Genomic DNA, 25,091 nt, shown 5'->3' with positions numbered 1-25,091 from the left:
AGGGGATCAGTCATCTATACGGGCTCAAGACAGGGAGGGCTGCGCTGTGTTTTTACTTGGTGTCTTGAAACATCCCCCTTTCTGTCTCCACACTCCCTCCTAGACACTGCGCCGTCTTATTTATTTATGAAGTCTGAAGGTTAGCCCTACCTGCTGAGACTAATTAGCCTCCACTTTGTGTCCCATGCAATCCTTCGGATGAAATGTACACATTTGTTTTGTTTTATTTTTTTTCAGGCTCTTTCTCCCCCCACTTCTGATTTTCTGATGAATATGGAAGTTGGGAGCTGGTGGGACAGTGAATCTCACCACCTCCCCCATCCCATCCTTATTTTGTCTGCATCTTTTGCTTTAGTGTGCTAATGTGGTTGGGAGTTTTCCTTTCCGGTGCAGGGGAATTCGTTGGCCTTGTCAATCTCAGTATCGTTATTTTCAGTTGTCTTCTTTCTGAGGCCTGAACCTGCAGAACAGTTTTGTTGAAACCCCCAACTCTCTAAATATTACACAGTAAATTGGTTACTTTTGGAAGTCTACAACAGATGAGCCTTTTAAAGGGGGAGGGTGGGCTACTTTAATGCATTGTTGACCCCAGAATAATATCAAACCTAATAGTAAGTAAGTTGCCAGTTCCTACTATTATTTCTTCTTCTTTCTTTCCTTTTTTTTTTTGCCTTCTCTTTTCACATTGGAATTCCCAGTTCACTTCTCATTGGATACTTGCAAGGAAAGGGACCTTTTGACTCAACCAACCAGGAACATTCTTTCTCCTTTAACATAATCTTCTTGTCCATTTCATAGCAAAGCAGTGTGCCCTCGAAGAGCCTAACAGCCAACAAATAAATACCTGCCTCAAATCCTGGGCTTGCCACCTCCTCCACAAGGGCTTCTAGGCCAGCTTTGGTGACTGCCTCCTGCCAGAGCCTCTCTACAGCCTCTGGGCATTTCCTCTCAGACCCCCTTCGGAAAAGCTACAGCCCAATTCATCCCCAGGGCTTGCTGAACTTTCACTTTTATTTTCCCTGGCGCTGTTAACGCCCAAACTTTTCACCTCCAAAGTCAGAACGGACTTTGGACCCTACATCACTTCCTACTTCCAACGTCAGTTAAAAAAAAAACCCAACAACTTTACATTTCCCTTAAGGATATTTTTAGTACCCCAGTCGAACCTAAAGTATGTTTTTTTGGATAGAACGCCTTCTTGGCGTATTTAACCGACTAGTTCTTTACATTTAATGACATGATCCACTGTCCTTAGAGTGAAGAGGGAGGGAGCCTTTGCGGGTTGACCTCCTTGACCGAGGATAGCCCAGCCCCTCTACCTTCCCCAGGTTTTCTTGGGGCAGAGGGGTGAGTCTTCTCGCACAAGTTGGGTCTTATCCCGCCCCGGGGTGTCCGACTTCTCTGAGGGGTTAACCACTGGGCTCCCCGGTCCCCACGTCCCACAGTCCTCCCCGGCTGGACCCGGGTCCTCAAGACTTGTGGCTATCACACTTTTTCTGGGCCTCTCCCCTTGCCCGCCCCCTCCCTCCCCCCAAGTGGGCTTTCCTTCCGCCTTCCCCGGCTCAGATTCCGGACTCGGTTGCCACCCCCCCCCCCACGTTTTCCCCTCCTCTCCCGGTCCGCATTGTCTTTCGGAACCCGCCCCCTCCAGGAGCGAGGCCCGCACCGTCCCGGGCGCCCGGCTCGCACTCTGCGCCCAGGCCGCACCCCGCGCGCCTCCCGCGGCCCCGCTCCCTCTCCCGGCGCCTAAAGGATCATTGTTGGCCGCCCCCGCCCCGCCCACCCCGGCTGTTTATTTATGCAAACGTCACCGGGCTCGCCCCGCCCCCTGGCATCTCATTAAGGCGAGTGTGTTCCTCTCGCCCTGTCAATAATCTCCGCTCCCAGACTACTCCGTTCCTCCGGATTTCGATCCCCCTTTTTCTATCTGTCAATCAGCGCCGCCTTTGAACTGAAAAGCTCAGTCTAACTTCAACTCACTCAAATCCGAGCGGCACGAGCTCCTTCGGTGTCTTCGGCTTTCCCCCCCCTTTGCTCTTATATCTGACTTGTTGTTGTTTTTTTTCTCTTCTTACCCCCCTTTTTTATTTATTATTTTTTTTGCACATTGATCGGATCCTTGGGAACGAGAGGAAAAAAAAAAGAAACCCAAACTCACGCGTGCGGAAGATCTCCCCCTTCCCCTCTCCCCTCCTCCCTCTTTTCCCCTCCCCAGGAGAGAAAGACCCCAAAGCAGGGAGAAAAAAAAAGTTAACCTTGGACTCGTCTTTTTCTTGCAATATTTTTTGGGGGGGCTCGCAAACTTTTTTTTTTGGCTTTTCCTTCCTCCTTCATTTTTTCTTCCAAAATTGCTGCTGGTGGGTGAAAAAAAAAATGCCGCAGCTGAACGGCGGTGGAGGAGATGACCTAGGCGCTAACGACGAGCTGATCTCCTTCAAAGACGAGGGCGAGCAGGAGGAGAAGAACTCGGAGAACTCCTCGGCGGAGAGGGATTTAGCCGATGTCAAGTCGTCGCTGGTCAATGAATCAGAGACGAATCAAAACAGCTCCTCCGATTCCGAGGTAGGTGAGAGCCCCTCGGGCCGGCGGGGTGGCTGCCGCCGCTCCCCGGGGCTCGGGAGTCCGGGGCTGGCAGGCGAGGCGGGTCGGGGCTGCGGGCGGCGCGGGCTGCGGGCGGGCGGCGCGGGCTGCGGGCGGCCACGGCCGGCGGCGCGGGCTGCTCGCCGGGCTGCGAAAACTTGTAACCGTGTGTGTGTCTCTCTGCACCCTTCTCTCCCCGCCGGCCCTCCCTCCCTCCCCGCACCCCCTCGGCGCGGCGGTCGCCCCTCGCCCTCCCCACCTGGCCCCAACGGCGAAAGGCGGAAAGACGGCCTCCGCCTCGCTCCGAAAGTTTCCGAGACAAATCCCGGGAAAGTTTGGAAGAAGGTGAGTGCGCCCCGCGCGCCCCCGGAGCCGAGCGACCGCGCTGTGTGTCCCCCCCGGGCGGGTGCCCTCGCCCCACTCCCCAGCCCACCCGACCCGACCCGGGCCGGGCCCCCTTCCCGGGGACGCGCGCGGGCCCTCGCGGGGTGGCGGTGGTGGTGGTGGAGGGTGGGGGACACTTGCTTAAAAAAGTTTCTCCCGCTCTCTTCCCGCGCCGCCGCCGTCCCCCTCCGCCGCCCCGCCATGTTAGCGGCCAAGAGGCAAGATGGAGGGCTCTTTAAGGGGCCACCGTATCCCGGCTACCCCTTCATCATGATCCCCGACCTGACGAGCCCCTACCTCCCCAACGGATCGCTCTCGCCCACCGCCCGAACCGTAAGTGCCACCGCGCTCCCCGCCCTGCCCGGCCCGCCTGCCCTGCCCGCCCGCCCGCCCGCCCGCCGGCCCCCGCATGCCCTGCCCCTCCCCCGCCCCGCCCCTCCCCCCTCCCCTCCCCTCCCCCCTCCGCCACTCTCTCCTCTCGCGGCCCGAACTCTCCAAACTTTTTTTTTTTTCCCCTCTCTCTCTCTGCCTTTTGTGGACTGGGTTTGTTTGCGCTTCGCCATGTTCTGGCTTTCCTTGTGCTCGCCTCGCTCGCGATTCGGGGAGCCCTTTCCCTCCCAGGCAGGGCTCTTGTTTGGGGCGGTGGGGATGTGTCAATCAGAACTTTTAAATTTTCCTTCCGCACCCCCCTCCGCCCCGTGTGTGTGTGTGTATATATATTTTTCCCCCTTTCCTTTCTCTTTCTCTTTTTTTTCCTTTTGAGCTCTGATTTCCCCTCCCCACCCCCGCCCCCCATTTTTGCTAGTGGTGTTTGTTTCTGTCCCTGGGAAGAGGACTGTGTGGCTCTTTCTTCTCCCTTCTCTTCCTTCCCTCTTCTGTGCGTCTTGGGCTTTCCCCAGGTTAACCCCTTGGCTGCTGGCTGGGAGGCCCGGCCGGGTTGGGGCCGGGGGCCGGGGGCCGGGCCGCGCTGGTTCCTGGTGCCTTTGGCTCCAAGGCGCCGCGGTGCTGAGCGCGCAAGCCCCGGCCCCGGCGGAAGCGTCCGGAGCTGTCCCCGGCCGGTCGTTCCCGTAGCTTTCTAGTGGCGATCGCAGGCTCGCGGGCCTCCTGGCCCCTTCTCCCGTGAGGAGGTCACACTTGGCCAGGCTTGGTTCCCCTCCGCAGGCCTGGGGGCCCTGCTTCTCTCTGCACACACCCGGCAGAGCTTAGCTGCCCCACGCGGCTGCTAGCTGCGAGCTGCGCGTGTTGGGAAGGCCCGTTTGGAGGGCTTCTGGATTTGTGCGTAGTCAGGATGGCCTGTTTGGAGTGGACTTGTGTGTCAAGGGAAAGTCGGTGCCTTCGGATGGCATGTGGAGGAGGCCTTTCCCTTTCCCTGACCTCCTCACTGTGGGCCCCTGGGGAGGTGGCAGAGGCCAGGGTGAGCGCTTTCAAGGAGGTGCTGGAGGCTTGGGGGTGCCTCCCTTTCTGGGGACCGGCCACCCGACTTGGAGAGGCCCAGGGCAGCGCGGGGTGCCACGCTCCCCGGGAGCTCCCTGCGGCGCACCTCCGGCACCCACGGCAGACATTTGTTCCCGGTCATCCTCCTCAGCGGGGGGCCCCTGCCCCGCACACAGTGTCCCCTGCCTCCTCCCCCTCCCCCTCCAAAGCCTGGATTGCCGAGCTCTAGACGCTTCAGCCCGGTTTGTGCCCGGATTCTCGGGGTTGTCACTTTGCACCTCTGGCCGTGGTCGCTAACCTCGTGTTTACACACACTAGTTTTGTTTTTCCTTCTTCGCTCATTTTTAAGGTGGCAGTCTGAAATAATGTGCCCACTATTGATCAGTGCTGGGAGGGGAGTCAGCCAAATCTACCAGTGTTTTTAAGCATTAAAATATTAACTATCAGGTTTGACTTGTTTTTTTTTTTTTTCCTTTCCTCCTGGCTCTGGCAGAATGGCAAGAGCACGCTAGACCGGTAATTTTTTTTTCCCCTAATGCCTAGGAAAGAGAAACAGTCACCCTTCCCCCCTAGCGCCCCCAGAGCCCGTGCTTCCTTGGAAGCCAGGACGAGGTACAGCCTGACCTCGCCCAGCAGGGCCCGCGCTTTCCGGAGGCTGCTCGGCGGCCTCGGAAGCGGCGCCTGGTATTTTTCTTGGTAGCTGACGGGATCTTAAAGAATCGGTGTGTTAGCAAACTAGACCCAGCAACATTCCAAAGTTATCCTGGTAATTTCCTCCTCCCCTCCTCCCCTTCTCCTTAGGACGCAGAGCTCTTTTCCTTTTATTTTAAAATCCACTTAGCCACCCGAAAGGCCATCTGAATATCGGGCTTTGATGGCAGGCTTCTTGGCTTTCTTGACCCGTTTTAAACTGCACGCCCGTGACCGCTGGCGATCTTGCCACACCGTCGCTTCAAACCTACACAGTTGTGTTGTGCTGTAATTAGGAAACAGGGAAATTGTTAAAGGGAAATAAATGATTTCCCGGTGAGACAAGGAAGGCTCCCAACCCACGGCCCCCTTTGTGGGCTTTGTAGGAATAGACAGCGTCTAGTTATTTTAATTGTGGACATAGCGGGTGGCCCTGTGCTGTGACAACAGGTTGACTCTGACAAGGCATTTCTGAACCCAGTAGGCTGTTGGTGTTTGCGTGTAAGAAATCAGACATCTTTGTGCACACCGCCCCTGCGTCTTTCCTTTCCCTTACCTGGGTTAGCTTGAATGCTCCAAAATTGAAGTTATTTGTTTAGGCTGCTGAGGGGAGCGAGCCTTGTTGGCAAAGAGCTGAGAGGCGGTCGCATGTCCCTCTAGACAGATGCCTTTGGACGCTAGGGCCAGCTTGGCAATTCCAGATTCGATACAGCCCCGGGTGGAACCCACAGGCAAGTCAGCGGTCCCGGGGTCTGAAATTCTCAGGGTTTCATAGGGTCTGGTTTTGAGTGTGAGTTGTAAACACAAATTAGGGGTAAGCTTATTCATTCTCTTCCTTCCTCTTGGCTGGGGAGCTTTTTGATCCATTTTCTGTTATTTGGGAACAGTACCCTCCAAAGGGCCGAATCCTTTGAAAAATAGACTCTCTGGAACCCTGATTTCTGCTTAAGAATGTAAAGAATTAAGGAGTGTCATTAAATGGGCTTCTGATGAATAATAAATCATCCCTAGAACAATCTTTTAATTGCCGAAGAAGCCGCAAAGCTTGGTAGTAATGATTTTACTTTAAAACGACAAAGCTTTCCTCAGAACATTAATTTAATCTCTGATTCAGCAATAGGAACGGCTTATGAAGAGGGTACATTCAGATAGAGAAAAATACGTTAAGGAGAAGTCTAGTTAAGTAGATGGGAAGGGGCTGGAAGTGCCAGTGTTATAATTCAGGTGGCACTGGGTTCAGAGAAAACAGTCACAGGGTTAGTTGGAGTCCAGCAGAAGGACAAGCTTTACTCTTCTGGTTTTCCTTGTGGCTGGCGTAGGTCTGCAGTGGGAGGACCCGTGAGAGGTGTGAGGTTTCCTGTGAAGGTACTCAGCCTCATCTGCCCAAAGCATTTGCTGGTCCGCGGAGCTGTTTGCTACTAGTTGAGCAGATAAAGTTACAGCATCTTGAATTCATGTTTGAACTTGGAATGGAGCATTTCAAGGAAATTGAGAGGCAGCCTATTCATTGAGGAGGTTTTATTTAGCCTGGCAACTTTTTTTTTTTTTTTTGGCCTGCCGAAAAATGGATGTTTTCTACTTTCTCAAACAACATAATCCTTCCTGATGGAAAAGATTGAGACCCTGGAGTGTGAAGGGTTAATGTAGGACCTTCCCTGCTGTCTTCCCACCCCCCACCTTCACCCCTGATTGTTTTGACAACACTTTTCAAAGTGTGACATTCCAAGCCCCTCCATAACAATGTAATATTACTGTAATTACACAGGTCATTACATTTTAAATAGAGAACAATAAAATGCTTATCGCCTTGAAAAAGAACAGGTGCTCTCAGCCTCCTTTCGTATTTATGCTAATTGTTTTCATCTCCTTCAGAAATATTTATGGCAGACATGTTTAGATTTTAATCTCGGTGCAGCAAGTCTTCTATGCTAATCTTGTAAATTAGGGTTTCATGTCTGGGCTCAGCATTCACCCAGTAAGTCATATTTTAATGATTTTGAATCTAATATGCCAGTGCTTTGCAGTTTGGCTTTCTGAAGCAAACTGGGGCTCGGGAATCTAAAAGTCTCATCTAGGAGAGGCGTTCTGGGGAACCTGGCTACCATTTAGGGGATGCCAGCTTTGACTTCTGTCCTCATCTGAGAGGTCAAAAAGGTTTTCAGAACAGCCATGCTGATTCTTGCTTGGAGTTCTTCACTCCGATTTTCTTTTTCCTGAGAGGATTGCCTTTGGAGTTGCTGCTGGCCGTTGGCTAGCTTTCTGTTTCTTAGCAAGCTGTGAAAAAGTTACAGGAAGGTTTCCCCAGAGTGACATCTAGAATGCTGCTTTCTCTTTTAGTGGCACAGGATGGATGCAATTCTGCACGCCATTTAAGAAAGGAGGAGGACATTTAATGGTTATACCAGAGGCTATGCTTTTCCAGATTGGGGTAGCCTTAGGTGCCCAGGCGCATACAAAAACTGTCTGTGGAGCCCCTCTGGGAAGTGCTGGCCTGGCCTCTCTCCCATGCACAGAGCGTAGAGGAGAAAGGGAGGGTTTTGTCAGGTGTCACAACAGGGGCTCCCGAATCACATTAAAAATGCGCTGTAGAGAAAGGACAGCTGCAAATTTTTGTGTGGACGCGTGTTTAGGACCGTGACTAAAAACTCCCGAGGACCTTTCCCCCAGCTGTCTGGAAGTTATGTGGAAGTTGGTTTATTGGCAGTTAAGAATGGGACAACCTGGATTTAGCAGACTCTTTCTCCGCACAGGAAGTAGATGACATTGTATTGGGGGCAGGGAGGAGACTAGGCAAGGAATGATTTACTCCCTTAAAAAAATAATCTCAGGGTTGCCAAATAGATAAGCTCCCAAGGAGGTAGGTGCTAGCTAGCTTCTTAGTCTTGGGGGGGGGGTGGAACTCGATATCTCAGACCACATTTATAACTTTGCCGGCGCATTACAACATTTTAAAAGGGAGGGTTGATCAAGATTCTCCAGGGTTTTGTTTTGGAGGGGTGTGTGTGTGTGTGTGTGTGTGTGTGTGTGTGTGTGTGTGTGTGTGTGTGTGTGTGTGGTGGGTGTCTGAGTTTCTTTAGGGAGTAGATATTGGCAACCATGTAAGTAAATCTTCAACTTGGATTTATAATTGAGCGCATTTGTGAAGGAAATGGTTAATTTTACAACCAAAGGCAAACTTGCACCTCGACAGGCCTGCTGAAAGAAATGTGCTCCAGTCCTTTGCTGGCAAGCTCCCTGAGCCATAAATCCACAGGCTTTATTTGCAGCCCATAACACTTACGAATGTTAAGATATTTGACGCCACGTTGCCCTTATGATATTCAAGGTCCGCAGACGTTGGCAGTGGCTCAGATTTCTCTCACTAATTATAAGCAATGAGATGGGGGGGGTGTGCATCGCAGAAGCTGCCCCCCCACTCCTCCAGCCACCCCACACCTCTTCAGTCCCAGCTGACTGAGACAGGCATCCCTCTTCTGGCAGCGGACCTGTTCTTTACTCTAAGCTACTGTGGTACACTTTCATAACCGCTCCGAGGGAGGGGAGCCATTTCAGGGGCCCCAGCGTCACGCTCTTTTCAAAAGCAAAGTTGTTTGGGGTATTTGCTTCTTTCTGCTTTTCTTCTGGTTTTCCCCTCTTTCCTTTCTTAATCCCCTGCTGCCCTCACCCACCCTGTCCTTATCCTGGAGACCATTTTGCCTATACTGTGCTTATTTCCCACAATACTTAAAGGAACCTGATATGGGAGAATGCACTTTAATCTAAAAGATGCTCCTCTGAGCTAGAAGGAGAAATATACACATTGTATAGTGTTGCAGTTAATATGAAGGCCTAAAAAGAAGCGAGGTACAGTGAGGAAAGCCTATGAGAAGAATTTAATAGACAAGCAAACAAAACAAAGCAAAACAAAACAAAACAAAAACCCCCACAGCTTTGTGTTGGGGCAGTGGGGCTGGGGAGCAAACGTATCTGTGGAAACTGTACCCAGCCAGTGGTGCTGGGTACCTGCCTGAGAATAAAGAGCAGGGGCGGACAGGATGGCTTCTTGTGTGGGACAGGGGGACAGGGGGACAGGGGGACAGGGGGACAGTGGGAGAGACCCTTGAAGCTATGTGACTCTGCTCCGGGGAGAGACAGACTGGCTGCCATCTCGCCTTTACCCATAGTGTCCTATCTGGCAACTCCAATATGTTTCCTATCAGTGACCCCTGAACATCTGGAGGTGGAGGGTCTGGCTGCAGAGTTATCTGAAGTCCAGACCCAGCTGCCAGAGAGGTTTCACTTAGTCTTAAGGAGCGGGTTGTTTTGGTGAACATTTGGCAAAGTGGGCTACACAGTGCTGTTGCTGCTGCTGCTGCTGCTGGTGGTGTGTGAGTGTGTGTGCGTGTTTGTGTGTGTGCTTGTGTGTGTGAGTGTGTTTGTGTGTGTATGTGTGTGTGTAGCAAGTGTGGGGACCACTGAATGACACGACAAGGCCAGTGGATGACTCTACCATTTCTAGGCAAATACTTTCCCTCCAATCCAACTCAAACTTAAAGACCCAGGCTGAAAGGTTTTATTTTCTAATCAATGGAATGCAGAAACTTACTAGCCCTTAGGGATATGTGAATCCCTTAACAGCTCATTACAAAGACTAGGCTGTGGGATCTTTGAAGGGGTTATCAGGCACGGTGTTTTTCTGCTTTTCCCAGGATAGGTTTTTCTTCCTTAGGCACATCTGATTTTGTGTGGGTAATTCAGTCTGTTATATATTCTTTTTTTTTTTTTTTTTTTTTTTTTTTGTCCTGAAGTGGCCCTAGGTGGTTCTGGCTGCTGTGGGAAGACAGCTCTTGGTAGTATCAGCTCTGAAGGAGTTAACAATGGCCTGCCAAAGTTTGGCATCATGAAAATAAATGTGAGGCCTGGTAGGCATTAGCAGGGCCCGGCACATTTACAGAGCTTAATTAGTACGAACTGTAATTGTTCATGGTCTGCCAGAAGAAGTAATACTCAGGAAGGAGGAGTCCCTCTCTTGCAGTCTCCAGTTTGAAACCGATAAATCACTTGCATATTTGTGTAGTGATTCAAATGGAGCTAAGACCTCTCCCATCCCAACATGTGGTAAATTGTAAAGTCAATGAATTGCAGATGTAAGGCTACAGTGAGATCCTCTAAGAAAATGCACAATGAATGGGAAAGAGTGATGCTATAAATATTTACTGAGAAGATAACTAGATTCCACCCCCCACCCCCGTGCTGGGCCAATTATGATGTACTAAGTATATTAGTAAAAATGCTTAAAAAATTGAGGGGATCCGTGTGGGTCTCTGGGTGGGTTTGTTTGTTTTAGAAAGTGAAATAAGAGGCACTGTGTTATTGTCATGTCAGTTTTATTGAGCCGGGGAATCGCAATGGCATACCCATGGAAGGGCACATGAGATCCACATTAATGCAAATTAATTCGTTATGAGTTGTAGCTCTGGGACTGCTAAGTGATGGTGCGTCGTTCTGAGGGTGTTCTGTAGCAAGTGTTAATGAAAACTACTGTGTTAGAGAACATGCCTCAGCACTTCAGCCCACGTGCCCCCGTGTGCTGGGTGTGCCTCAGCTTCACTCCCAGATGAAGAACTTTAATTATGTTTTGATGTTTAAAGAACACCAACCATCTCTCCTCAAAAGCCAACCCAGAAGAGCCTACAGCTATCCACACCGAGCTCACCCCAGCCTTTCTCTGCCCGGGGATCCTGGCTCAAGTAGAACAATGAAGGGAACATCCCCCAGTAGAGATGTAGAGAAAACTTTCTCGAAGCGATTCTCCCTCCCCCTGCCTTCCTTTTAGAGGATTTTGGTCTCAGGCAATGTTGCAAGTCAATACTTCTTTCCCCAAATGTGAGTAGGTGGATGTGTGTGTGTGTGTGTGGAAACTAAAAGTTAATGATCCAGCTCTGACTCATAGCTCATGGTTTCAGGTTGAGGAAATGGGGAAGGGGGGAGAGAAAGAAATTAACGAGGGTAAATAGACATATATATGTTGGAACGAGGAGACAGTGGGGAGCCTGTCCTAGTGTCTGGGGGCAGGCGTTCTGTGGTGTGTGTTTTCCTGTGGTAGGGTACCAGGAAGTGAGGAGGCAATGCCTTTGTCAGACAGTGGTTTCAGGATGTTGCAAAGATTCTCTGTCTGGATCTTCGAAGGGACTGTAAAGCCGAGAATCCCCCTGGACATCCCTTCCAGGCCTCCCCACTGGAGTCTGAGGCTTGTTTGGCACTTGTAAGCAGGCAGTTTATCAGGATGGGTGGAAGCCACCCCCAAGTCCTGGGCAAGAGTCTTGTTTCCCATTGAATGAAAAAGGCTGTCCACATGGGACCGTGGTTGTGGTGGGCTGGGGGTGTGTTTGTGGGGGGCACATAAATGATCTTTTGTGGCTGCCTCAGTGTCCCCAAAAGGATGTGGACTTAAAACAAGGTCTCAGATTAAGTTACTGGAACACATTTTGTCCTTAAAGTGGGTGATGTGGCGATTACAGTTCAAGTGGCAAAAGGACCGAAGGAAGACAGACCAAGAGCCCAAGAGAACCCAGGCTGCTTAGGAGATGGATCTGACATATGCGTGGTGGGCGTGTGTGCGTGCAGGCTCGTGCAGGCAGGTGATTCGTAAAGGAAGGCCCACGCCCCACCTCATCCCTTAAGTGAGGTGAGCCCGGGTGGTAGTTTCTCTTCTCCCCACTGAAGACTGCTGTTTTGCTTGTGGCTTGGAGCATGAAATTCCTGTGGTTGACAAAGGCTGTTTCCTCTTCTGTCCTTGGCTATCTGTGATCTTCAGTATCTGCAGCATCAAACTCAGAGTCAGTGGTAGTGATTAGAAATAAAGCCAGAGGAATCAAGATAGGGTAATAAGGGAAACAGTCGGGGAGTGTCGCAAGCGTTTGCTTAAAACTGCCAAGGCTTCCTGACTCTTGGGGACAGGTGGGGGTCTGGTTGCCTGGGTGCTCTGCCAGGGAGGGGTGTTTGATCGCTGTGACCTAGGGAGGGACAGTGTCATTGTGTGGGTCTTCCTAGGACTCTGGAGTCTGCTGGCTCCCTGGACTGTCCAAGGGGAGAGGCACTTTTATCCTATGCACAAGACACACCCACATAGGGAAGTTTCTGTGCTGGGATGAGGAAGTACCCTGGAGCCTTCCAGGTGACCTGTGCTGAGCGGGTTAAACATGTGGCGCCTACCTTTTAAACCTCAGATAAGGCATAAGCCATCTTGCCCTGGACCTCCGTCTTCATGTACGCTTTCAGAACACAGAGGCCTGAGCATGTTTTGGTTTCTCCTTCCTTGTAGGAGGAGTGGGAGGCAGAGGCAGACAGACAAGGAAGAGACCAGTTCAGTTTGGGGTGCCAAGTTCTTATGGAGGATCTGTATTTCGTCTTTAAGGAGTGGGACTGTAAACAAACAAGGCCTCTTCGTGTGTTTTATAGGGAAGGCAAAAAAAAAAAAAAAAAAGCTGTCAAAGCCTAGGTTTTAGAAAAGCATTTTTGGGAAACGAGAGCATAGAAGTCCCGAGTTGAATCAAGAACATTTGGCATTGTTTGCTGTTAAGGGAGGTAGCCTAGGCTTGGAATTCTCTAGAACACAGTGTTTGGTGACTGGGGGAAATCTTACTTGGATTCTCAGGGAGTCTTTTGCACTGACTGGGGCTGTGAGGCTGCATTGCTGGAACCCTGAGGAAGTTACAGTGTTTGGAGGTGTTGGGTGGTATGAGGGGGAATGTGTGTGTGTGTGTATCCTGTGCAGGAACACTTTACTCGAGGTTTCTCTGCTAATGTCTTTAGAAACTTCCGTGTGTGTGTGTGTGTGTGTGTGTGTGTGTGTGTGTGTGTGTGTGCGTGTGCATCCTGTGCAGGAACACTTTACTCGAGGTTTCTCTGCTAATGTCTTTAGAAACTTCCGTGTGTGTGTGTGTGTGTGTGTGTGTGTGTGTGTGTGTGTGTGCGCGCGCGCATATTTTCACTATTTTAATTGCTGCATTCACTCCAGGCTCTTTGGTCTTTATGGGGGAGGTGATGAATACAAGGATTAAGAGTGGGAGTGGACAAGTGAAAATTGCATTTGGCATAGTCACAGTTTCATTAATTTATTCATAAGACGATGACTACATGAAATTATTTTCCACGGCATATCCAAAGTTATCAGGTGTCCATTCAATTTTAATTGACAATATAAGATTCCTGTGGTTACCCTGAGTACAGATTGCCTGGGGCTCTGCAGGGTTTGTGGGAACAGAAGCTTGGACAAGTTTCCATTAAGTTCTGAACCGGGCAATTGGAGAAGAGGAGAATAAAAACCCTTGAGAGGAAGGACCAAGTTGTTACAGTTGCCTGCTCTGCTGAGGGGAGAGGACCTCCTCTCAGACAAGAGCTGCTCTCTCGCCAGGAATTCCAAACTCGTAAAGAGACCTGTCCGCCACACAAAAGTTGTTTTAACACGATGGAAAATTGTCACAGTAATGAGTGAAATCCTGGCATCACTGACTGGAGTGGGTGATTGGGGAACAAAGGGGACAAATGCACCTTAATTTCAACCAATCACCTTAGATGGGTTCCTTGAATGTGGGGGGATTGTGTGCATGGAAATTTAGTTTACTCTGTCCATGTTAACTTGTATGAAGGAAGTGGCTTATTGTTCTGCTTTGGAATGTATAGAGATTATTGTTATATCTGCCCAACTTTAGTTTATCTTTTAATTTGATTAGTATGTTACAGAAAACATACATAATTTTTAAGGTTTTTTTTGACTGTTGAGATCCTCTTCAGGCTCACTGTATCCTAAAAATGGGTACTTACTATCTTACATTTTGATTAATGTGGGTTTGGATTGTATTACTACAGTGTTACATTTTAGTTCAGAATTTATGGGAATCTTTTTAAAAGAGCAAACAGACCCACCATATTGAATGACTTTCTTCCCAGGGTACAAGATGACAAATTAATTGAGTTTCAAACTCTGTTGCAGCCCCGAAGGTACTTGAAGCACAGAAGGGTTTTGGTAACTTTGTCCTGAAGCATTCAGGTTATATTTTGTGGGGCTAAAGATATTAATGGAGATGTCATCCAAGTGTTAGGAGGAGGTACCCCTGACTTGCTGGCTGTGGGAGGGGTTAGGCAGGGATTCCTCTTGGCCACCTAATGCTTCCTCATCTGTTTGAGTATGGTACTGCAGTTCAGATAACTGCTGAGACATGCCCCCCCCCGAATATTGGGCCCTTTATAAAAGGTCTCAACCCATGGTGCTTGTTTTTCCCAGTGGGTAGCAGCCTAAGGTTAACATGTGTCATTTGGGAGGAGGAGGGCTTGGGGAGGAGTCTTGGTGCATTTGTAGGGGTATTCACTTCTACAGTGGGGGCATGCATGTATATGGCTGCAGAGGGAATGACTGGGTTGAACTGTGGTCCTAGGAGTAACGCAGAGATTCATTGAGAGGTGGTTGGTTCTTCACTACCCTGGGGCTCTTGGGCAATGCTTGGCTCCCTTTGGGGGAAGTGTAGATTACTAGAGTGCGGGTTGCGGAGATGTCTTAGGATCTAACGGCTTAGTCATGGTGAAAGAATGTATATGGTGCTGGTGGCCCCTGAATTCCGTAGAGACATTTGTTTTCCCAGAAATAGATTTGTGTCTGAGAGCCAGGGTTCGGTTGTTGGAGATACGGGGGTGGGGGGGTGGGTCGGTGGGTCTTGCACTTGTGGCCTAGTGGCTTCTCACAGCCCTCTTTCTCTGTCTCTCCTCTTGCCTGTGTGTCGCAAACTCTGCTAACTTTTGCAACCTCCCATCCCCCCCCCGTTAAGTTTTCTTTAGCCTTCTGCTCAGCACCTACTGGCTTCCTTTGTGTCTTTATGGGCTTCAGTCTCTGCTTTTTTGTGTTACTGATTCTCATTCCTGCCCCTCCTACCCTTTTTCGATGATTGAATGGGTGCTTTAAAAAAAAAAAAACAAAAACCCCAATAAAGTAAAACAAAAGCAACAATTCAGATTAGTGTGGTCATCTTATCCCTAATAATGAAAGTCCCACAGGCTTTGACTGAATGCCAGGGCCGCAGGTCAGGCTAGGGAGGTTTGTCTGCTGTTCATGAGCTGCTTAAGATGTTTCCTTGTGTTTCTGTGACATGAGCAGAACGCTTTGGTTTGGTTTCTTCCTACAGCTCCATTTTCAGCCCGGCAGCACTCATTACTCTGCGTACAAAACGATTGAGCACCAGATTGCAATTCAGGTAGGAGGCGCAAGAGATTCTGAAGCTCGAATTACCAATGTGTAGGGTCTCTTGTGTCTTTTTGTTCTCTGCCTCCCCTACCCAGATGATGATGATGACGACGGTGGTGGTGGTGATGATGGTCACGACGATGATGTCGTTGTGATGATGTGGTGGTGGCGGTGATGATGGCGGCGGCGGTGGTGGCGGCGGCGGTGGCGGTGGTTTGAATCACTGAGGGAGGTGGGAAATGAAGGAGGTCAGAAGAAACGTCGCTAAAATGATGGAAAGAAATGAAGAGAGAGATGATGAGTCTGCCTTGCTTGAGGGCGTCTTGATCAGGCGTTGTGGGCGCATAGGCCCCGCGTTGGTTGGTTGTGCTTACATGTGTATGCTGAAGGAAGGGCCTTGAGCTGGGAGTCAGGCAGGTTGGCCAGATGTGAGCAGGGAGGACTCAGAGGGGGAGGAGGTCTCGAGGCAGCCAGGAAGAGTTGTTTCCTGTGGACCCAAGTCATGGTAAACGGTGCTGAGAGTAACCACTTGTGACCTGACTGTCCTGAAATGTTCATTTCTCTTGGGCCTCTTGATATATGACAGGAGAAGTGTTGGAAGGGAAAGGCGACAGATCCCAGCTTCTGATGAGTGTCCTGTTTCCTGCTCTTGTAGTGCCTCCATTCTTTTAAATCCAGAGGCTAAACAAATCACAGACTAATACAGACCCGGGCTGAACAGGAGCCAGCAGAGAGCGGCCGGCCGACTCAGGCAGACTGACGTGCTTTCGTTTGCCAGCCTGGCCTCGCTATGACGGATGTCTCATGGTACCCCTCACTGAACCCCCACATCTCCAGTGTACTGTCTTAATCTCTGGCAAGGAGGCCTTCGAGGGCTGTAGGTGTGGAAAGTCTGCCTTCGGGTCTCCTAAGTTGCTGTTGGCTTGGCGAATGCCGCCTCCTTGCTGTCTCTTTTGGAGGAAGCCTTTGCAGGTTGTTGTGCGAGCGCGTTTGTGCGTGTGGACCCGTGTGCCTAAGTACAGGAGAGTGTGGGCATGTGTGTGAATGCACATGTGTGCAGGTATACATGTGTGTCCATGGGTGTGTGTGGGTACACATAAACACATTCATGTACATGGATGGGTGTGTGTGTGTGTACCTGTGTGGTCTAATGGAGCTCCTACTTCTCACTCAACCTTATTGCAGCTTCTTAGCTTTGCTGTTTCAGCCTCCCTATTCCTTTGAGACAGCTCTTTGCCCCAGGTGAATGGAATTATCACTCCAGTGAGAGGCATGAGTCAGCATGTTCAAACACGTGATTGGCTCCTTGTCTTTTTGTATTTCTTTCAAGGCTATAGAGTAGCTGGGCTTAGAAACAATTGCTTTCCCTCTGTGCTTGGGCAGGTACTGATTCCCTGTGTGTTCTTCAGGGAAAAGGCATATCTCCTGACTTTTATCCCTCCACACCCAGATACTTTCAAAACTGTGTGGTTAGCATGAAGCTCCAGTTTCCTGGCACACTTCCTGTTGGAAATTGCTTCCTTTTAAGGCCCAGTACCTCTTGCCATTAGAAAACAGTTTAGACTCAGGGCTTGGTTAGAGAGCAAGTCTAAACCCCAGCTCTGGGTGAATGGGTGGATAAACACAGTATCCCCAGGCCTAGGGAGGCCCTTGCTCCAGCACAAGAGGGCTGGAAAATCTTGTTGCCCCGGGTGTGGGAATTGTTGAGGCTGAATAGGACAGTGATGCTTATCTTGGTGTGGAAAAGCTGGCTGGGGCCATGTCACTGGGAGACCAGCCCGAGACCAGCCCAGCTGCTGAATCTTAGCACCCCGCGCTGAAGTGTCCCTTGTTTGAAGGCGCAGTTCTGTCTTTCTCCAAACCACCTGGCACGATGCGGGCCATGTGGAGCCCTTTCTCAGGAGGAAGATGGAGTAAATTACAGAGCTTATTGTTTGAAGGACTGAAGCCATCCCTGTTCCTCCATGAACAGGTAGTATTGTTCTCCTCTGCTTCTGTTTGCTGAGGCCTGCTGCCCATGTGGGCAGACAGAGGGACATTTTATTGGAGCCCTAGCTGTGTGCTTTCAGAAGTGTCCACTCTCCGTCAGTGTCTGCTCCGCCAGCACAAGGCCAAGGCAAATGGCAGCTAGCTGTAGTTTTAGCGTGATCATCAAAGGATAAATGGCCAAAAACAAAACAGAAAGAAGCAGAGGGAAAAAAAGAGGCAAAGCTCAGACAGAATTAAGATTGTTCTGTGAATTCCCTGGGCATTTCAGCAGCAGCCTGGGTGGGTGGGGGTGGGGGCAGATAGCACCCTGGGATGGTGGGGGGCGGGGGGTTGGGGGGCGGTCTCTTGGCGCACAGGAAAACAGACCTGGCCTTCTCTCGTCCCGTGCTTGAATCCAATGAGATGTTGGGGCAGCTGTTCTTCCCTGGAAACTTATAACTGGCTGGACCTGAACGAATACTGTATTTCAGGAGGAGCTCAGCTTGCTGCTCTCTCCTAAGTCCCATCCTAAAATAACCTGGTACTGTGACACCGGTGTCACATGAGGCTCACTCCTCTCGCCCTCCCTCTCCACCCCTTCGGTCATCTCAGCACTGAGCCAGAAAGCTCACCACGGGTGTGAATGGCCTCCGAGTGGCTCTATAGACACATTGATTCGTCCCCTGGTATCAGTGGCTGTGCTGGGACCTTCTCACTGTCGATTCCATCCAGCCCTCCTGGGTTCTTGGAAGACGAGGCCAGTGAGAATGGTTGAGAACACAGTATAAGTGGGCTAAAAATTAAAGGGGTATAAGTGTATGTACTCTATGGCTATTATTAGCAATGATAATAAACTGTTATTTAATTCTGTTGCTGTGTGTGTGCCTGCGCGTACGTGCATGTGTGCACAAGTGTGTGTGTGTGTGTGTGTGTTGGAGCACAGGGCCTCCTGGATGCTAATTGTGAGCTTGTTCCCTGAGCAGCCTCCAGACCGTTGGCTTTTTAGAAGTGTCACTGAAACACAGCCTAGTCCACAAGTGTTTAAGGAGGTGGATGAACCTACAAATGGGGGCTTGTGCATATTTTTTTTTTGGTTTTACGAGACAGGGTTTCTCTGTATTGTTTTGGAGACTGTCGGTCCAGGCTGGCCTCGAACTCACAGAGATCCGCCTGCCTCTGCCTCCCGAGTGCTGGGATTAAAGGCGTGCGCCACCACCGCCCGGCGGCTTGTGCATATTTTAAGCTTTTGAGGTTATATAGACTGGTTAACTTAAAGTTACTTTGGTTTGAAAGCATCTTGGGATAAACATGAAGGGAAAAAGCATGACTTGGTCCCAATAAAGTTTTATTTATAAATGCAAACATTGGCTGGATTTGGACCCTGGGCTGAGGTTTACTACCCTCTGATGAGACAGTGTTGTGGCTTCCTCTCTTCCCAACCTGTGACTAAAATCCCAACAGTGGGTTATTCCTTTAGCCTGCTTTGCTGTTGTTTGGCTTCATATACATGGAATCATACAGCGTACATTGTTCCGTGTTGCTGGATACTCGGTTGCTTCCAGCTTCACCCTATCCCAAATACAGGACTAGAAGTTTCGGGAGCCTTTTGGAAGAATGGTGGTGTCTGCGCCTATTGTCCTACACTAGCAAGTGTGCCTAAGAGTGGTGTTGAGGGGTGTGTGTATATATACATATATATACATATATATATATTTGCATCAATGTTTTATAGGTAGAAGCCTGCCCAGGGAACGTTGAGTGTCGTCTTTGAAATACACGGCAATTAGTCGTGTGTGTGGGCAGTGATGAAATGATCTACATGTGATCACAGGCTGCCTATAGATGACACTCTTCTGGGTTGCCCCCTAAAGCGGGAGGTTGGCTTCTGGTCCTAGCTCTTAGGTCCAGATCCCTCCGCTCTCTCTGTTAAGTGGTGATGAGGACAAGGATGGACTCTAATTGCAGATGTGCAAAACCAGAGGTGCCTCCTGGGGATGGCCTGCAGGTGGTGGTGCACAGTTAGGCATCTCTGTAGCTTCCCTGGAGGGACCTCTTCCAAATTTCCTACTCGGGTCATTATCGCAGCCTCCAAGAGAAGCCCTGTAATCAAGGCAGAGGGAGCCTACACAAGATCTTTCCCTGGGTTCTCTGAAGGGCTACTTGAAAACCAATTAAGCTTTGTTTTAAGAGTGTTTTGGCCAAAGGTTGATGTTTTAGCACGAAGTCAGATGTGATTTAGGGGGAAAAGCAATACACCCAACAAAAACAAACTTGTGTAGACCTTTCATGGTTGTTTTCCTTTGGAGATGTGGTTTCTGTGTGTGCATGCGCACTCACATACAGGTTCATGCTTGTGGCCAAAGACAGCTCCAGAAGAAATGGATCTTTTTGTTTGCACAGCTGAGTGGCGGAGACTCTGCAGTGAGTTTGCTCTCCCTTTTGCTAACCTTGCACGGTCTTGTGTGAGCTTTCCAAGGCTCTTGGTTCTGCATCTCCTCGACAGGGATTCACCAGAGCCCCCGGGACCTCCTTCCAGAGCTTGGGTGCTTTCTGGAGTCCGGGCAAGGATGGAAAGCTTGCCCACCCTGATGTGAAAGGGCGTCTTGTCCCATAGAGTTGTGAGGTTCTGTGGCTGGAATTCCTCAGTCTGCACACATGATGGAGATGACTAGAGATTAGTATCAGATTTGTTCAGAATTTAAGACCAAGGTGTCAAGGTATATGAGGGTTCCTGGTTTTCCCCTAATTTGGAGTTCTGATGTTGGTCTCTGTTGTGGGTTTTTTTTTCTAGACAGTGTTTCTCTATGTAGATCTCGATGTCCTGGAGCTCATTTTGTAGACCAGGCTGGCCTCGAACTCACAAAGACTTGCCTGTCTCTGCCTGCCAAGTGTTGGGATTAAGGCGTGGGTCACTACCGCCTTCCCTTTATTGGGTTCTTAAGCTGTCATGTTATCCACTGCATTTCCTGGCCTTTCATTTTGTATGGATGTGCAGAGTGCAGCTTAGTGGGAAAATCCCCCAAAATCAGTCTGTTTGAGCTTAAAAAATTATTATCACTTAAATTTTAAGACAGTGTCTCATGTAGCTCAGGCTGGCCTAGAATTCGCTACCAATCTAGGCTGTGCTTGAGCTCCTGATGTCCCTAGGACACACACACCAGGCCTGGCCTGCAAGTCAGTGCTCAGTGTAAGCACTTGCTGTAGATGTGCGAGGGTATGTCCACTTTCCACTGTAGATGAGAGTGCACACACACTTTCCGCTGTAGATGAGTGTGCAACGTTCCGCTGTAGATGAGAATGCACACTTTCCGCTGTAGATGAGAGTGCACACACCCTTTTCGCTGTAGATGAGAGTGCACACACACTTTCCGCTGTAGATGAGAGTGCACACACACTTTCCACTGTAGATGAGAATGCACACTTTCCTCTGTAGATGAGTGTGCACACACACTTTCCGCTGTAGATGAGAGTGCACACTTTCCTCTGTAGATGAGTGTGCACACACACTTTCCGCTGTAGATGAGAGTGCACACACCCTTTCCGCTGTAGATGAGAGTGCACACACACTTTCTGCTGTACATGAGAGTGCACACACACTTTCTGCTGTAGATGAGTGTGCACGCACACTTTCCGCTGTAGATGAGAGTGCACACACACTTTCCGCTGTAGATGAGAGTGCACACACACTTTCCGCTGTAGATGAGTGTGCACACACACTTTTCACTGGAGATGAGAGTGCACACACACTTTCCGCTCTAGATGAGGACACACTTTCCACTCTATATGAGCACACACACACACACTTTCCACTGTAGATGAGCGTGCATGTCCACTTTCCACGAAGAACGGAGGAGGAGCCTGTGTGCTTGCACAGAGGTGAGCTGGTGGGTGTTATTCACGAGAGGTTTAACTGAAGCCGGTGGGTGCTAGCTCACTCACTCATTTAGGAACTTCATCCACTGGGGATTTATTTGTGAGCAAAACAGACAAAAATCCCTTGCCCCTGTCCACCCTCTGTGCTGTTTCAGATACTGTTAAAATTTTCTGTTTTTTGTGTTGAGTGTGTTTTTGTGTGTGTGGAGCATTGGAGATGGGACTTGGCTTGCCATGCTAGTGACAATACCTGTACTTGCTGAGTCATTTTACCAGACCCAGGTACTGGTTTCTAAGCTCCACACCTTGCTCTAACTCAGTGGTTTTCAACCTTCCTGATGCTGTGACCCATTAATACAGTTCCTCTTGTTGTGGTGGCGCCAACCATAAAATTATTTTCACTGCGACCTCATAACTCTAATTTTGCTACTGTTATGCATCGTGATGTAAATGTCTGTGTTTCCCAGTGGTCTCAAGTGACCCCTGTGACCCACAGGTTGAGAACCACTGCTGTAACTGATAGGCTTCCCGCTTAGTCCAGGCTTCATACATGAGTTGTTGTCATCGTCATGATCACTGTTACTTGTGGTTCGGGGGATTGAGCCCAGGGCCTTGTCCATACCAGGATTTCCAACTCTAATCAGAGATTTTTCAACTACTAAAGGTTGAGAAGGGCAGCCTTGGAGTTTCCTGACATCGATCCATTGATTACTTGTTGGAAGTTTTGACGTTTCCAGGTGCCCAGTCAAAACGGAGGGCTGCACATGCTCCCTCCATGTTTTCCATGAGCGAGAGCAGACTGGCCCGGGGCCTTTGCTTCCCAGGCCTCTGTGAAGAGAGCATTTGCTTCTGAAAGAGTAGCTGGGACAATGGGTGCTTGGTGGGGGGGGGGGTCAGAGACAACAACAACAGTTAATATAGTGGCTTGTTTATTGAGTTCTCCTGGTGCACTGGGCCCAGCGTTAAATGCTTTCTATTCATTGACTTCTCATCAGTGCATGGAGGGGCCCTGAGGGGCAGAGCTCCTGCTATGGTCCTCATCACCCCACTTTGCAAACGAGAAACTACATGCCTTACTTTCCCGCACGGTCAGCTGGGATTCCAACCCAGGCCAGTGTGGCTGGAGCAAGGCTGCTGGTGCAGCCTCACGCTAAGCCATGCTCAAGGCAAAGGATGTGATTCAGAGGCGGAGCTCATGCCTTGAGTTGGGTTCCCAGCACCGAGAGGACTAAGCAGAGGGCCTACCTGTTTGCCAGGCCATGGCTACCATCCAGCTTCCTAGACCATACAGATGACCCGTGGGACCTGTGGCATGCACATCCTGGGCGCTCTTCCTGGAGGGTTCTGTTCTGTAGGACTAGGTTAGTGTGTCCTGAATTTGGGCCACCATCTCCTGGGAACATCTTGGAGAAGCTTAAGAAGACTGGGATCCCGTCCCAGGCTCATGTTCTGTAGGTCTGGGATGGGTGCCTGTGTTTGTAGTTTTACCTTGTTATTGAGTAAAGTTGAGGCCCTTGTCTGGATTAGTGGAGAACCATGGGTCCAAGGCAGTGGTTCCCGACACTGGCTACACATCATGGGTACCTGGGAAGTACTGAGAACAGGGCTCAGACACCTGATCTAGACACCTCCATTGGCATCCTCTGAGTATCCATCCTGTCTAACATCTCTGTTTGGTGGTAGCTTCCCTCTGGCCTTGGGCATCTTGGAGTCTATAGCCGCTGTGCGCTTGTAGTTTCTGAGGACAGAGCTGTGCACATATAGTCTTTGTGGTGGAGGAGAATTGTGCAAAGGCCTTTGGGGGCGGGGGGCTAGGGGGAGGCTGTTTGCATTCGGAATTCTGCAGATGTCTGGGGTCTGTGGAACGGTAGGAGTCGGTCTTAGAAGGCTGTTTGAACAGGGAACCTGCGATGAGCACCGTCCTCTCGGTTAGAATCCGTGGGAAGAGAAGAGGCGCTACCATGGGCTGGGCAGTAGAGTTGTGGAAGAGAGGCACTCAGCAGCCGCAGGCAGGACACGCTGAGGTACAGGGTTGGGTTCTACTGGTCTGAGGCTGGGATTGGGCACATGCATATCCAACCAGCCGGAGCTGATTATTGCCTCCCGGACTATTCTTGGGATAGAGCAGGAAGAGTCCGTTTTGATAGGTCGGGAAGGTGAGTGACGCAGACAGGCAAACAGGCTTCACTCTGGCCACACCTTGGTGGGAAGGGGACAAGCCAAGAATTGGGGGTCTCAGTTCAGCTTTGTCTTTACATGGTGCCACGCCCGAGTGTTCCATTGCATGCACTGTGTGTGCCGGCGTGCCTGGTGCCCATGGAGCTCAGAGTGGGCACTGGATCCCCCCCTGCGACTGGAATATGGATGCTTGCGAGCCCCAGTGTGGGTGCTGGGAACCGAACCCGGGTCCTCTCCAAGAGCAACCGCTCTCCATCTCCTACACCTGTCATTTTGTGTACGGATTGCTGTCTTGACTAAGTCAGCAGCAGCTGCCCCCCTGCCCTCCGCTGGCCAGATGGAGTAGCCTGGCCTCACTGTGCTCTGATCCCCCGCCCCCCACACCCCGACCCTGCTTGCTGGGTTTGTGATGTGGCTGTTGCAGCTGTTGAGACTGTTCACTCAGCCCCATTGTGAGGCTCTGGGAGACCCGACCGGCGCGCGTTTAGTGAGAGGGTGGCTTAGGGTGCAGGCACAGTGCTAGTCTTTCACCAGAAAGTGAAAACAAGTGTCCTGCCAGCTGTCTGAGTCCCCTCATGGGCCACAGGGAGTGCTCGTGGAGGTCAGCTGGCTACATTTCCTTCGTATAAGAGAGAAAGTTTGTTAGGTTTGTTAGGTTTCGCTTTATGTTTTCTCTGAAGCCCTTGACAGTTAGGGGAACTGTATAGCTGGGCACAGAACGTTGTAAATGGGTTAGAGCTGGAATGTGCAGCCTTATCAGACCCGACACTTCATTTGTTTCTGGAGTTTGGTTGGGACAGCTGGTATATAAAGTCTGGATAAATGGCTGTCGGTTCCTTCCTGTCCCCCCCCCTCGCTCCTTTCTGGCTTACCGTCCCTGGCAGTGGTCTTATCCCAGAGGGTCCCACCCCAAACCATTGCTTGGCAATGAGTTCAGCGCTTAATCAGATTGGAAAAGAAAGTTTCAAAGTAGTTACATGTACTGTGTATCTTCTTATAGGAAGGAACGTTAGAGTCAAAGGAGGCGTGTGGGCTTTTAAGAACCATCACAAAGCCTTGGTTTTGAGGCGTGTGTTTGGAAAAGGGTTGGTTACACCCGTTTCCACGCTGGGCTGCAAACAGTCCTGTCTGCGTTGGTTGTCTGCTACTGGAGTTAGGGATCGGGTGAGTGTCAGACGGGATGGGGCAGCTCAGTGTCTCAGTCTCAGCACTGATGGATACTTTGACCCCGGTGGTTTTTTGGTGCAGGGATCCGGGGAGCTATCTTGTGTTACCATCTCTGGCCTCAGCAAAACTCTCAACAGAGGCACGCTAACTAAAAGTACTCCCAGAAGTGACCCGGTGTTCCCTGGGGGGTCAAAGTCACCTCTGGCTGGGAACCACTGGCCTTGAGTAGGAGACTAACGTGTGTCTTCTTCCACTGGTGCTGTGGTAGCCCCCCCCCCTTCTCATTTTAAGGGAACAGAAGAGTAGGTGGGGACGATGAGGGTCAGTGTCTTAGACAGGCTGGGTTTGAGTCTCGGGCAAGCCAGGCTTCTCCTCCTGATGTGTGAGGTGGGGATGATCGTGGCACCTGAGGCGGTTTCCTGAACGCTGTTGGGAGACACCTGGATGTGACAGGGTTTGCCATGGGCTGGGTGGTGCAGTCACTGGTGCACAGGAGGATGCTTGCTGGGTGCAAGCCACTGCCTTTGTCACTGGCGCCCAGGAGGCACTTGTTTGTAGGTCTGGAGTACGGCTCGCCCTGATATGCAGTGTATATTTTTTA

The 25,091-nt window shown here is 50.3% G+C and overlaps 1 protein-coding gene across 45 annotated transcripts in view; it reads left to right on the top strand.

The window, feature by feature from the left end:
• Nucleotides 1-1,855: 1,855 nt before the first annotated feature.
• Nucleotides 1,856-25,091, top strand: part of Tcf7l2 (transcription factor 7 like 2) — a 191,720-nt gene continuing 168,484 nt past the window's right edge. For 12 of the 45 annotated variants that reach the window (XM_040742487.1, XM_040742615.1, XM_040742603.1 and 9 more), the window contains exons 1-4: nt 1,856-2,562; nt 2,859-2,925; nt 3,173-3,297; nt 15,246-15,314. In XM_040742487.1, coding sequence (XP_040598421.1) covers nt 2,374-2,562; nt 2,859-2,925; nt 3,173-3,297; nt 15,246-15,314 — 450 coding nt within the window. In that variant the 5' untranslated portion in view covers nt 1,856-2,373. The remainder of the gene's footprint in view (nt 2,563-2,858; nt 2,926-3,172; nt 3,298-15,245; nt 15,315-25,091) is intronic. The other 33 variants (XM_013114081.3, XM_013114073.3, XM_005063426.4 and 30 more) reach the window with 4 other exon arrangements.

The sequence above is a fragment of the Mesocricetus auratus genome, unplaced genomic scaffold (genome assembly GCF_017639785.1).
Source record: "Mesocricetus auratus isolate SY011 unplaced genomic scaffold, BCM_Maur_2.0 Super-Scaffold_4256, whole genome shotgun sequence".
NCBI classification, from domain to species: Eukaryota; Metazoa; Chordata; class Mammalia; order Rodentia; family Cricetidae; genus Mesocricetus; species Mesocricetus auratus.
This window is presented reverse-complemented; position numbering and strand designations above follow the sequence as displayed.